The following is a 14,554-nucleotide window of genomic DNA, read 5'->3' as shown; positions in this document are numbered from 1 at the left end:
TAGAGAAAGTGTATTTATTTGAGGCTTAATCTGTAAATCACATAAAGACAGCAATAAAGAGGCAGCCAATTAGGGATACCGCTGAGGCAGAGAGAACCACGACAATCACACTGCCTGCTAGATTGACCAGGGCTCCAAGACCAGCTCCCACTATGACCTGAGCCAGCTGCACCATGCAGGTAAGAGCTGCGCAGTCCATGCCAGTGCCACGGCTCTCCAGAGCTGGTTCATCACCACCCAATTTCCTTTGCTCCTATGAAAAGAAAAGTTTTGCATTAGAAAAAAAAGCTATAATCCTTGAAAATAATTTTCAGAAACGTCTATACAGCATTGCAAAAAGAAAATCACAAGAGCGGTTTCTATCATCTGAAGATCTGAAATATAATTTCTGTGAATATCTGTGGATTCCAGGAAACCTTGTAAAGACTAGAGCATTGCTTGCTCTTAGTTATAAAACGGCATGTTCATAAACTTCCAAGCAAATTTCAATTTTGAACTAACACATAACAGTGAGAACAATTCAAATGCAAGTAACATGCCAAGATGCATTTCCAGGATCTAATCAACATTTTGATTAGAATTCGATCAGAGTTTTAGGGAGGGATTTAGATTTGTAATTGCCTTTTCTGTTTCCTTGCAAGTGTATTAGTGCTTCAGACATCTCAGGGATTTTAGATTGAAGCCAAATAAAGTGAAAAATCAATGTTTAAAACAAGTGAAGCATCTAGAATTAAGAAAGGTTCTTGGTAAATACTTCTTAGGTTGAGTTTTTTTTTTTTTTTTTAGGGAAAAACGTTGGTGTGTTTGGTGAATGCCAAAGGCAGATCTATTAAACATCAGATTCTACAAAGCAAGCTATTAAAATGATTTCATTTCGAATCAATATTTATCAGTATCATAGTTTTATGTATTTACATATTCAGTTAATATCATAGAAATAAGTGGAATAATGTTCAGTAAGAATGTTTTTAAATCACTTAATAAATGCCTTCAGGATGATGGAAGACCTACCATCTTCACATAAGGGTTTATTTTGTGATACTGACCTGCTGAATGTACAGTAGCCCTTACTGACAGGCTTTTATAACTCTTGGCATTTATAAAAAAATATAATCAATTTACTTTTTCAAAGACAGAACCGCAAACAAGCTTGGTTTAAACACTCAATTTCACAAAATCTTTAAAAAAAGTATATTTTCTTGATTAAAAATGTACAAAACTTTCAATATACTGTTTAAAGGGGTGATTAAGTAATAAATAAAAATTCCCTTGATCTTTTGTTATATAATGTTTAATTTAATGGACATAATACTACAACCCGAGTTCCGGAAAAGTTGGGACGTTTTTTAAATTTGAATAAAATGAAAACTAAAAGACTTTCAAATCACATGAGCCAATATTTTATTCACAATAGAACATAGATAACATAGCAAATGTTTAAACTGAGAAAGTTTACAATTTTATGCACAAAATGAGCTTATTTCAATTTTGATTTCTGCTACAGGTCTCAAAATAGTTGGGACGGGGCATGTTTACCATGGTGTAGCATCTCCTTTTCTTTTCAAAACAGTTTGAAGACGTCTGGGCATTGAGGCTATGAGTTGCTGGAGTTTTGCTGTTGGAATTTGGTCCCATTCTTTGCCTTATATAGATTTCCAGCTGCTGAAGAGTTCGTGGTCGTCTTTGACGTATTTTTCGTTTAATGATGCGCCAAATGTTCTCTATAGGTGAAAGATCTGGACTGCAGGCAGGCCAGGTTAGCACCCGGACTCTTCTACGACGAAGCCATGCTGTTGTTATAGCTGCAGTATGTGGTTTTGCATTGTCCTGCTGAAATAAACAAGGCCTTCCCTGAAATAGACGTTGTTTGGAGGGAAGCATATGTTGCTCTAAAACCTTTATATACCTTTTAGCATTCACAGAGCCTTCCAAAACATGCAAGCTGCCCATACCGTATGCGCTTATGCACCCCCATACCATCAGAGATGCTGGCTTTTGAACTGAACGCTGATAACATGCTGGAAGGTCTCCCTCCTCTTTAGCCCGGAGGACACGGCGTCCGTGATTTTCAACAAGAATGTCAAATTTGAAGTCGTCTGACCATAAAACACTATTCCACTTTGAAATAGTCCATTTTAAATGAGCCTTGGCCCACAGGACACGACGGCGCTTCTGGACCATGTTCACATATGGCTTCCTTTTTGCATGATAGAGCTTTAGTTGGCATCTGCTGATGGCACGGCGGATTGTGTTTACCGACAGTGGTTTCTGAAAGTATTCCTGGGCCCATTTAGTAATGTCATTGACACAATCATGCCGATGAGTGATGCAGTGTCGTCTGAGAGCCCGAAGACCACGGGCATCCAATAAAGGTCTCCGGCCTTGTCCCTTACGCACAGAGATTTCTCCAGTTTCTCTGAATCTTTTGATGATGTTATGCACTGTAGATGATGAGATTTGCAAAGCCTTTGCAATTTGACGTTGAGGAACATTGTTTTTAAAGTTTTCCACAATTTATTTACGCAGTCTTTCACAGATTGGAGAGCCTCTGCCCATCTTTACTTCTGAGAGACTCTGCTTCTCTAAGACAAAGCTTTTATAGCTAATCATGTTACAGACCTGATATCAATTAACTTAATTAATCACTAGATGTTCTCCCAGCTGAATCTTTTCAAAACTGCTTGCTTTTTTAGCCATTTGTTGCCCCCGTGCCAACTTTTTTGAGACCTGTAGCAGGCATTAAATTTTAAATGAGCTAATTAAGTGGATAAAAGTGTAAAATTTCTCAGTTTAAACATTTGCTACGTTATCTATGTTCTACTATGAATAAAATATTGGCTCATGTGATTTGAAATTCCTTTAGTTTTCATTTTATTAAAATTTAAAAAACGTCCCTACTGTTCCGGAATTCGGGTTGTATATCGGTGAGATCCATGAAAAATTATTAGAGTTCTATAGAGTTATTTTGTGACGTATTGGGAAAAGTTGATTTGTCAATTGTACTGGATTGTAAAGATGCTGATAAAGCTTGGGTGTGTTTTATGGAATTATTTAGTGAGGTACTAGATAGGGTAGCTCTGTATAAGAATTTAAGAATTAAACAGCGATCAGAACCTTAGATTAATGATGATATATTACAATGGATTAAATTAAGGAATGATTGTTTTAAAAAGTTTAAGAATGGTTTGAACTTTATAAAGTAAGAAGAAATGAGGTTAGGGATATGATAAGAGAAGCAAAAAGAAATTAGGTAAACGAAAAGGAGCCAAAAAAAAACTTTAGGGTGTGCTAAAGAATTTAGGTTATTCAAATACTGCAAAGGTGAAGTCTTCAAATATTAACCTAAAGGTGGAGGAGAATTTAATTTCTAATCCAAAGAAGGTTGCTGAAACTTTTAATCAATTTTTCATATCATTAGCTAATAAATTATATAACCAACTTCCAGAGCGGCCTGATTTCTATAACAAGACGCAAGTGAAATCCTTTTATGGGCAACGTGGAATTATTCAAGATTCTTTTTAAGTTGAGACCAGTTACCAAAAGCGAGGTGGATCTTAAATTTTAAATGGAATAAAAATAAATAAAGCTTCTGGGATAGATAATATTCCTGCTAAATATTTTAGGGGCTCTGCTAGAGTGATTTTTCCTTACGTATCATATATCTTAAATTTATCAGTTGAACAAGGAACAATACCAAGGGAGTTTAAAAGTGCTAGATTTATACCATTATATAAGAAGTTAAATATGGCTAATTACAGGCCTGTTTTGGAAGAGTTATCTATGACCAAATTGAAAAATATTAGTAAAAACAATATATTATATGATTTACTGTATGGGTTTAGGCGGTTACATTCAACTGAGACTTGTATATTATATATGACTGCAGCAGCAGTTTTAGTGTTTCATCAGGATAAAGGGTTCCTACAGTAAACTATGACATTGCAGCTACAAGTGATGTCTAAATGGTTTTTAGATAAACTCTCTTTATATGCAGGACAAACTGAGGCCATTCTCTTTGCATCTAAAATGAAATTAAATAATGATGATACCTTTTTGATTAAGATTAATGATATGGAAATAGAGGTTAAATAATGCAGTAGATTATTTGGGCTGTTTAATAGATAATAAATGAACGGGTGATTTTATGGTTAGAAAGGTATTTATAAAAATATGTGGTAAAATTAGGTTTTTAGGGAGGCAAGCTGATTTATTAGATGTTCATTCCTTTTCAACACCATTTCGATTATGTTCCCTCCTTTTGGTATAGTAGTTGTTCCCAAGTTATGAAAAATAAATTGCAAAAGGCTCAAAACAAATTAGTTCGGATCATTTTAAAAGTGCATTCTCGATCACATTTGCATAGCGGAAGTTTTAAGAAGTTGGGTTTATTGACTGTGGGGAAAAAATAACGTGGTTCCAAGCTATTTAGATAATTACTTTTATATGGTGAGTCAACAGCATTCCTATAAAACTAGGGGTAGTGATTTTAATATTAGTCCATCTAAATTTAAGAGTTTGGTTGGTAAAAATATGTTTTTTATATACTAGTGCTATAGTATGGAAAAAAATGAAAAGTTTCAATAAAGGGAATAAAAGATTTTGAGTTTTGAAAGATTGGTAAAAAGATGGCTGTTTGGTGATGGTAGTTAACGTGTTTTGTGGTGATTTTATGGTCAATTGTGTCAATTAGTGGTGTTTTTATTGTTAATTGTGATTTGTATTTGTTTAATTGTTGAATTCTCTCTACTATGTTGATAATAATTTGATTTTATAATATGATAATGTGGTTAGGAGATATTGTTGTAGGGATGGGACGATAACCGGTTTTATTGATAACCGTGATAAAATGTGCTGAAGGTTAGTAATATCGTTTAAAAATGAATTATCATTAAAACCGTGTTTGATTATCGCGGTTTTAATAACTCACTATTAAATCATGTCCAGCCAGCAACAGTCTGACGCAAGCGCAGCGCACAATGTTTTTTTTGTTTTTTTTCGAGAAGGAATGGCGAAAGTCAGTGACTTTTCTATGCTTTTCTATGCTTCTACACTTTTCATTGTAAGGAAGGAAATGCCACAGAATTTAATCTTTCTTTAAATTAAGTGCATAGAGTTGCTTGTTTTATTAGTTGTTTGTTGATTATTAAATATAAAACTTGCTGAAATGTTTTCAGTGTGAGCATCAACTATTTTTGAACACTTTCATCTCGTTTCAACAAAACCGTGATAATATTGATAATCGTGATAATTTTAGTCACTATAATCGTGATATTAAATTTTCATACCGTCCCATCCCTATATTGTTGCTTTGTCTTTTCTGCACATAGCCATAACTTTTATATTAACATCGAAGGCCGCAATGGAAATAAGCCAAAGGCTTTATTGTGTTTTTATCCTCAACATTTTTCTAAAGTGTATGGGATACTTGTATTTTGTACAGTTTTATAAACTTGTCAAATAAATTTCAATTCAATTCAAAGGTCAGTGCCTGCTTCTACATCACTGCCTGTTTAGCCCCGCCCACCGAAGAACGGCCAACGTACTTCTACACTGAAATCAAATGTGATCACTATTGCTTTGTCTGTTGTTACAGATCATTTGATATATATTTAGTATTTATGTATTTTTTACCTAAAACACATGACATAGCAGTGGGTGTTTTCTTCTGAGTCTAAAACCCATCAAGCCTATTCAAACAGTGTTTTTGATGGGGGGGGGGGGGTAGCTTATTACTTCTAAATTATGTTTTTCAATGTATAAATCTTGATAACATTATAAGTGGAACTCAAACTAAGGATGTTCATGTCCCCTTTAAAATGACTTTTGTGCTCTAGTATAACTGACCTCTTCAGCCTTGTGGTACTCCGAGATTAGGTTGAATGGGATAGTGTAGAGAGTGCTGGACATCACTCCAAACACACTGCACAATGTCAGCGTGGCCACAATGTTTGGAAATAGGCCGATCAGACCGGTTCCCAAGCCAAACATGAAGTAGCCTAGGAAGTACAGTCCCTTCAGGCCAATATATGGAAGGAGAAGCCTCTGCACATCTGGATGGACACATATGGAAATCATTAAAGCAGACTGCAACAATAGCCTTCAACAGAACAAATGGTGAATCGGATGAATAGCTAAAAGATTAACAGATCAGACGTATTCATATCAGTGATAAAACGTCTTCCCTCTGAAATGGCCTTTTCAATGACACATGACTTGAGACCCTAATTAGAATGACAGGATGTTGAATAGGATTGTGATTCTCCCATCAAAGCGAATAACTATGAAAAGGTGTATTATCCAATTTCAAACCGAAACTGACTTGGTAGGGCGATGTATTATCAAACTATAATTGATAGTCATGGTTCAATATTACTCACATGAATAGAGCGCAGAGGAGACGGCGTTGATGCACAGGCCCCAGCAGCCCACTTCAACCCCTCTCTCATACGTCGCATATGAGGTGGAATTGTGTTCAGCATAGGGATTCCCCTTGTACACAATCTAGCGATGAATACACACATCCCAGGGATGTTATATAAGATAAAGCATATGACAAGGTGATCCATTAGTCAAACGGGGTAAAAACACTATAAGTACAGAGCCAGTGAATCTCCCCACAGGTGTGTCTGCTTCCATTATGCTACTCAAGTGAAGTAAAAAAACATCACAAGGCTTTTTCCTTTCAGACACTACATCTTCTGCTCTGCTGTGATCTTATAGGTTGGTTTTAAGGCTACTGAAGTCTTAGAAGGTTTTAGAAGTCTTAACTCAAATTAGCTTTCAATAAGGTTAACATGCATGCTTAAGTGGTCCTTTTCATTCAAAAGCTCAGGTCATAAGGTTCTTACAGTTCCTTTAATAACCCTTGGCTTTGGAGACATCTTCTTGATTTCATCAAGCCTTTTGTTACTGCTATCACATTGAAAATCTGATCATCTAATACAATCTGTCAAGTATGTCTGTTCACTGCATCAATTGTGAAATGGCCAATCACTGCCCTGAACATTTGTTCCACACTGTTTAGGTCAGCAGAACACATTTCTGTACACACTGACCGCGCCTACAAGGAGACTTACTCATTTATCTCACTTCAGCACTGAACAAACTAGCTGTGAGAGGGGAAAAAAAGATAAAGAAACTGCTATCTTCTAACCACAATTCAAAGAATCTATTGATCCTTTCAGACGCTACTCTTCAGTACTAAACTGAAATCTAATGGCTTGTTAAATTAATAAAGATGAATAAGTTTTTAGAGATATGATAGCTTTTCAGAATGTAAGAAAATGTTTTTTTCTTTCTTTTGTTAAGCTATACTTTTGGCAGTCTGGTTTCTTTCACAATCACAATGGTAACAAAAATGTGTTTAAGTTAGCAGCATCATTAGTTTTTGTTACACTATTGTTGGCTACATAACTTTTTTTTTTTTTTAATAGTTTTATTTCACAAGGACACATTGCTGGTATTTATGCACCAAATCAGCATATTAGAATGATTTCTGAAAGTGATCTGAAGGTCAATATTATGTGACTGACGACTGGAATAGTAAAAAAATGCTGAAAATTCAGTTTTGCCATTACTTGAAGAAAATTACATTTTGAAATATATCCCAATAGAAAACTGTTCTTTAAAATTGTAATTATATTTTACAATATTACTGGTGTTTTTAATCAGCATTGGTGAGCATAGGAGAGTGCTTTATATAAAAAAAAAAAAAAAAAACATTACGACATCTTACTGGCCCCGAACCTTTTGAACAGAATTTTTTACAAATATTTGAAAACAAAGATCATGCAGCGATTACTAAACTAACATGATTTTACACACAAAAATATATCAAAAGTTTGCCTAGCAGCTTTCCAGTCAGTCGTTAGTTTAGGGACTTCTACTGAAGGCATTAGTGTGGTGCTCTAACATAAGTTTCAGCATGTGTATTAAATGGCTGTTTTGAGCCCTCTCTTTAAAGATAGGGATGTGCAAACGAAGCACAACTGGAAAAAAAATCCTCCTTCACCCACCTGCCCCATGAAGTCAGTGAAGAAGAGCATGTTGCACAGGAAGGCCGTCCAGCCTAACAGATGACTCACACACAGACAACGGTAATGGCTGGGCATGCTAATCATAGCTGACAGTAGAGATTTCAGGGTCATTCTCTTCTGTACCTGAAACAAAGTTATGCACACAGGCTAATACTATCTACTGAAAGGTTCAAAACCTTAATGCTATTACCAATAAATATTTAAGAATACAGCAAAAGATGGTGCATTTAACAAACCAAGCTTATTTGGGTGAGCTATGATAGATATATAAAACATAGAGATCCCACAGTTGTCTCTGCACATTATACTGGGATAAGAGAACATACTTTAAAACAGAAATAAACTGATGCAATTTGAAGGTTAGTCTAACTATTTCCCTATATGTGCTGATGAAACCGAATATGGATGTTGCGACCAAAAACTTATTTTGAATGTGATTAATCGCAATTAATCATTTGACAGCACTAATATATATATATATGGTTGGGTAATGATGTGAGTGAAATAAGGTCTTGTAATGAATATGGAGATAAAATCCAAGTTTATCACTAAAACTCACCCTCCCGAGGAAGGATATCAATGAAGCACATTATTATTACTATTATCATTATGAATTTACTGTTTTACCATGTATTTATATGTACATATACATTATACATGCATTTTAATTTTAAATTTACTGGACATTTTTTACGGATGCACATAAAAAATGCTTCTCTAGAGCCAAAATTAAACCTGTCAACCTCACATTTCTCGCTTCGCATCTTCGTTTAGCCTGTTGTACTGATTTAGTGTTTAAACACACTCATGCATGAAAAGTAACTGATGTCTCCTGTAATTTGAATACAATTTCCCTCAGGTATTTACTTACTTCTCTTTGTGTTTCATTTGAGACCTTTATCAGCCTAATTAAGCCAGTGTTCTATCCATCAGCCTGTGAAACAAGCCTCCTGCCATCACTGTATTAACAAGAACTAAATATTCTGAACCTTTTGTCCAAGAGCAGAGTTTGGTGGAATAGGACTCCTCCTCAGGGACAGATGGCAGATTTTGTGAGGTTTGTCACACAGGATTAGTGAGATTTACAGTTCCCTTATACATTAGTGGCACTAAAAATTTGATATGAACATTAAATAAAAGTAAAGTTTGGTCAAAGTTTGGTCAAAGTTACTTTGCTGTTATGCGTATAAAACGACAAATTTTTAAACCTACCGTATATTCTGATTTTATACAGAATAATATTTTATATTAGTAACCATAATATCAGCTCACCTGGGTTAATTCATTTTTGTGTGACTGTATATTTCCAATTAATTCTGACATATTCTTATTAAGGTAAACGCTGTGCTTAATAACTGCTGTTAAATTGACATTTTCAGCATTAATAAATGGTATGATAAAACTGGTAAAAGAAAGCACAATGCAGACCACAACACATGCAACATCGAACACAGCTATATCTGGGAAAGCATTTTACAGATTTAAAAATTTGCTGCATTAAATCTTAATTGGTGTGACTTTAGCATTGCACTGGCATGACAAACTGCAGTCTGGGTTAAGGACCACAGCGGAGGTCTCACAAAGAGCATGCCTCATTTTTATATTTTTCAAAAGAAGCATTTAAAAAATTATCTGGAAAAAAGTGAAAATGAAGACCAAACTAAAATATGTGCTTCACAATATATTTGTATATAAAGCTGAAAAAAGGCAATATAAATATTTTTTTAGGTCATTACCCAGTTAAATTTATTAACAATACATATACAATAACAATACAATAATATTTATTCATTTTATCAATTATTATTATTATTCAATTTTTAAGTTATCCTGCTAAATAAATATATATATATATATATATATGTGACATGTATATTTTTTACTAATACAAATACAAATCAGCAGCATTTTTATAGTAGTTTTTTAGACTCATATGCTGCTATATTATGTTAAATGGTTTAATGGATTTATTACTTAATGGCCTATTAAAATATAGTGAGAACTTCGAGAGCCGTGTATATGTTTCACACTTCATAATTAAGTTACACACAATGGCCATAAGTAATTATAACGTTACTACAAAGTACTGTTAATATGCCATCATTTGTTGCAATTCGAAAAACCAGAAAAAAAGCTTGTGCTGATTTTCAGTATCGACCAAAAGAGGAATTGTTTCTGTGAAAGGCATGAGTATCCAGCGGCCGCCTAATTACAACTCAAAAAGGCTGATGCACTAAGGTCTGAAACAGGTCATTAAAATGTGAGGGAAAATTGAGTGCAGACTGAAGCCAAGAATAAAAGCCACATGAAAGGGATTCAAGGTAACACAAATGACCAACCTCGCTGCTAGGCTGCTTGGCACTGGGCGTGACTGCATTGGCTTCACTCAGGGCAGAGAACGAGCGCTGCCTCATTTCAGGCAGGGGGGGTGGTTCTTTATGTACCGTGCCGTAGCCGTTATGATGTGGTTCTTCCAGGAGCAGCGAGGCGGCTGAACTGTGATCTGTCAGCAGTGGTTTCTCTGGGATGCTGAAAAGGTGCATGGTGAGAAAAATGCCCCAGGTCAATGATGAGAAAAAATAGATAACTTGGTATTCTGAACCCAGTACGAAACCAAGTGCAGAGTGACCCCAGTCCATGGCTCCAATCAGGTATCCACATGCTCCACCTAGTCCTGCAAGGAAGCACAGCAGATTGCTTTGAAATATCACACTCGGAAAATCAAACACAATCAAAAGTTTCGATGAGTTGTGCTCTGTTTGTAAAACCAAAAACTTTCCCCAACTGTAAGATGAAGCACTAAAAGTACTTTTAACAAGGGTTGTTCTCGTTTTAGGAATGAATTCAATTGTATAAGGAACACCAATTACAACAGGGACCTTTATAATGGAATAATGTGCACGAGGCAATTATTTACCAAAAAAATATTTTGAATGATGTTAAAAGTTTCTTTAGTAGTTTTACAGATTCTTGAAACCTCTTTCCTGCCATTATATATAAAAACAATATTTCTGTCACATTAAATATGTTAGGAATGTTGATTTATCTATTATTCACTTCAGCGACCGAATTGAGACCACCGAATGATTTTCATTCTTCATCTATTGAATCAGCAGGAAATCTTTCAGACATCACACACGTGTTAAATACAGAAGCCATTGTGTTTTTCTGCTGGAGCTGCTAACAGCAATTATGGCGTGACACGGTTTGTCATAACATGGCTGTGCCATTTGTTTTGTTTTACCTAAACCTCGCTTCAGCCTACAAGATGTTGTTTAGGTCTTAGCATGTGAAACAAAAGGAAACGCCTCACAATAAAGACATTATAATTACCTTATTTAAGTAATGTTATCATATATGACAATGCTGGTAAAGGCATGGTCAAATATTACAGAACTGTGGAAAGTTTAAAAGAGATCTATTTTTAACATTTACCTCTTCTTATTGTAAGGACATAGCAACAATTTTCTTTTTAAAAGATACAACAATGTTCATAGGTTTGGGGTCTGTTATGCTGACAAAGGCTGCATTTATATGAATAAGAGCAAAGTAAAAAAAATTACAATTTAAAGTTCAATTTTAATATTTTAAAATGCCATTTATTCCATTTATTTTCAACATCATTACTCTGGTCTTCAGGGTCACATGATCCTTCAGAAATCATTCTAATATTCTGATTTGCTGCTCAAGAAACATTTCATATTATCATCAAGGTTAAAAATGGTTGCACGGTTTAATATATTTGATTGTTTGATGAATAAAACCTCCAAAAGCATTTACAGTAAATTAATCATGTATGTTTTTATAACACAGTATAATCAATATATACACTAATATACATTAAAGAATCTAAATAGATATTATAATAGATATTGTAAACTTAAGAAGTATCAAGTTGCAATTTGAAGACAGGTGGTTAATATACAGAAAAACAAATAAAATTCTTCTTTAAAAAAAAAAAATTCAAGTGATTAATTATAAGGTGGACATTTGCTATTGTTAATATGTTACATTGCAGGGTATATTTTGTCAGTAAAAGTATACCAAAAACAACAAAAAACAACTCTGTATGGAAGGTTACGCACAATTACACACAAACACCCACCCACCCCTGAGCCCCAGGAGTGATCCAGTCATGTGGCTCTGAAACTCTCAGCTCCAACCCATGATCTCAGCACATGACTGGGCCTGTTTGGATTAGGATACTATGAGTGCACACCGACCCCTTCAGTGTCTGAGCTACAGGAGCAGACATACACAAAATCACACATTTTTTTACTATAAATGGGTGAGGAAACAACCAATTTCACAAAAGTACACTTGGAAGCTTTCAAAAGTGCTTCTACCAAAAAAAAAAAAAAAAAACACACCATTTGTTCAAAACAAATGCTGTCAGTCAGCTTCATATTGCTTTCACACCAGCACAAAAATGGTTAACATTGCAACATTTAGGCACATCAGTCTGGCTTTATGTCATAATGCACAGCATCTCCACAGCAACAGAAGAGTAAGACACAAAGAGGTGTTGATTATGGCATTGTCAAGGTAACTATTTAGCTTTTAAGAAATTTCTCAAGTTTTAAAAGCTATTATTTCTTTGCTACATTCAGCTTGTTTTGCAAAGAAATTCACATTCATTCAGTGCATTTAAAAACATCAATAAAGGCATCTTTTTTCATCATATGAAGCAAGGCAAATGTTGCTTCTTACCTGTGAGTAAGGCATGATAATGAAGCCCTCTCTCCTTATCACGATGAGAACACACGTCAAACAAATAGGCTTTAATGGGTCCGTCAATGAAGTCCGCCGCAAAGTCAAACATCACCACTCCAAACATGACCACTACGATCGCCCATGTCCTTTTAACATTTCTGTCCTCTAGTACAGCTGGAGGAGAGAAACAACATCATGCTTAGTTTAATCAAAACCACATTATGCATCAAATGCTATGCTATAAATGCTATACTATTGAATATAACTTTTTAGAAATGTCGAAACTTAAGGTCCATTGCTCAGGAGACAAAAAAAAGGTGCAAAAGTGCATAAATAAAACATAAGGTTTAAGTTTTCTTCCAGTTATGTAGATTAGTTTGTAGTCTTTTGTAATGCATAAATATATAAATAAATAAACTACTAATTAATTAAAGGGTGACTGTTAATATTTTTTGCCCAACACTTAATTGTAGTAATGAAAACAGGATTTTTCTTCAATATTTAAAATGTGTGTGCTTGGTAAATTAAAAAGTACTCTTTATTGCAAATAATGACAATTCTAGATTTGTAGTATTTAATAGGAACTATGGTAGGAAATAGATAAAGATTCCCATAATGCTGTTAAAAAAAACCAAACAAAACCAAAAAACATGCAATGTCCAGCTACTATTTTTGACTCACATCTCCTTGCTCATTAAAAAAAAGCTATTTGATATAATGTGAAAAATACAGTAGGAGAGAAAAAATAAATTCTTCAACCTAACAATATTTTTAATGGTCAAGGGAGAGCAAATATAATTTGCTAACCATTTTTAAAAACGCATTGCAAGCTGTAGATTCTTTAACTACCAGCCTAGACACAAGTAACTCCTGGTTTCATGACCTTGACCGATCCATCATTTTTTTTAGGCTGCACCTACCTGATGTGACCGCATCTCCATTTAAAAATAAAGTCAGGCCAACTAACATCATAATCCCGAGCAAGAGTATGTATGGTCGCCTTCGGCCCCATGGGGACCTACAGTAGTCGCTTGCCGAGCCGATGACAGGCTGCAGGATAAAACCCAAAACAGGGCTGATGAACCACACCAGGCTGTACAAGTGCTTGGGGAGTCCAACGCTCAGCAACACAGGCGTGACAAACGCTGCCTCTACAGCATAGCAGAATTCCCTTCCAAACATGGCCATGCCGTGCATGATAAGCCTTCCTCTGGAGCGCTTCGGAGGCTCCACCGCTCCAAACACAGCTGGTTCCATGCAGTCCAAATAGTCCTCTTTCCGCCCCGACTCCACCGGGTATTGCTCCATGGATGCGATCGGGCTGTCCAGTGCGGAGAACCTGCAAGGCTGGTCCTCAGTTAGAAGAGTCATGGTTGTCGGTCTTGAAACTCTTAATTCCTACTGCATAGTTGAGCGATAAAGCTCTAAACTAGTATTTACAATGTCAGCTGAGCTGAGAAGAAAAGGAGGAGGTCGTCTGGTTGAGATCAAGAAAGTAAGCCTCGCTTTTTTTCTTCTTCTTGTTTTTGTTGCCAAAGGCCGCTGGTGGAGTCGGTTGTAAGCACGTGACAAAGATTATGAGCTGTGGATGTTCTTCTCTTGCTCCTGCTGGGTTACAACAGGTTAGAAGTTCAGGAACTAACAATTCGTGGTTAATGTAATAGCACATATCTATCAGATAAAGAGAACAGTAGAGTGTGTTTGGGGAAATGGAAATGTTAGAAAAAGGTTAATGTAGTCCTAACAAGTATCCTTTTGTGGTCTTGCATGGCAGGGTGGCCCATTAGGGGTAAATCAAGTGACGT

General features: G+C 35.4%; 1 protein-coding gene across 1 annotated transcript; it reads right to left on the bottom strand.

Moving 5' to 3' along the window:
- On the bottom strand, window positions 1-14,273 carry slc45a2 (solute carrier family 45 member 2). Its single transcript, XM_059526221.1, has 7 exons — window positions 13,670-14,273; window positions 12,747-12,923; window positions 10,376-10,710; window positions 8,016-8,159; window positions 6,378-6,501; window positions 5,845-6,050; window positions 1-253 (listed from the first exon to the last, which is right to left on the bottom strand). The coding sequence occupies exons 1-7, from the start codon at window positions 14,118-14,120 to the stop codon at window positions 38-40; spliced, it is 1,653 nt and encodes a 550-aa protein (XP_059382204.1). The 5' UTR covers window positions 14,121-14,273; the 3' UTR covers window positions 1-37.
- Between the last annotated feature and the right edge of the window lie 281 nt (window positions 14,274-14,554).

This window comes from Carassius carassius, chromosome 36 (genome assembly GCF_963082965.1).
Source record: "Carassius carassius chromosome 36, fCarCar2.1, whole genome shotgun sequence".
In the NCBI taxonomy this organism is placed as follows: Eukaryota; Metazoa; Chordata; class Actinopteri; order Cypriniformes; family Cyprinidae; genus Carassius; species Carassius carassius.
The sequence above is the reverse complement of the archived record's forward strand: the minus strand, read 5'-3'. Positions and strand labels throughout refer to the sequence as shown.

Bases quoted from the DNA above. Each gene is read 5' to 3' on its own strand.
- slc45a2 (XM_059526221.1), bottom strand. From the start codon at position 14,120: ATGACTCTTCTAACTGAGGACCAGCCTTGCAGGTTCTCCGCACTGGAC. The intron at 12,924-13,669 runs GTAGGTGCAGCC...TCTCTCCTCCAG, and splicing joins TGGAGATGCGGTCACATCAG to CTGTACTAGAGGACAGAAAT. The intron at 6,051-6,377 runs GTGAGTAATATT...GTGTCCATCCAG, and splicing joins CTCCTCTGCGCTCTATTCAT to ATGTGCAGAGGCTTCTCCTT.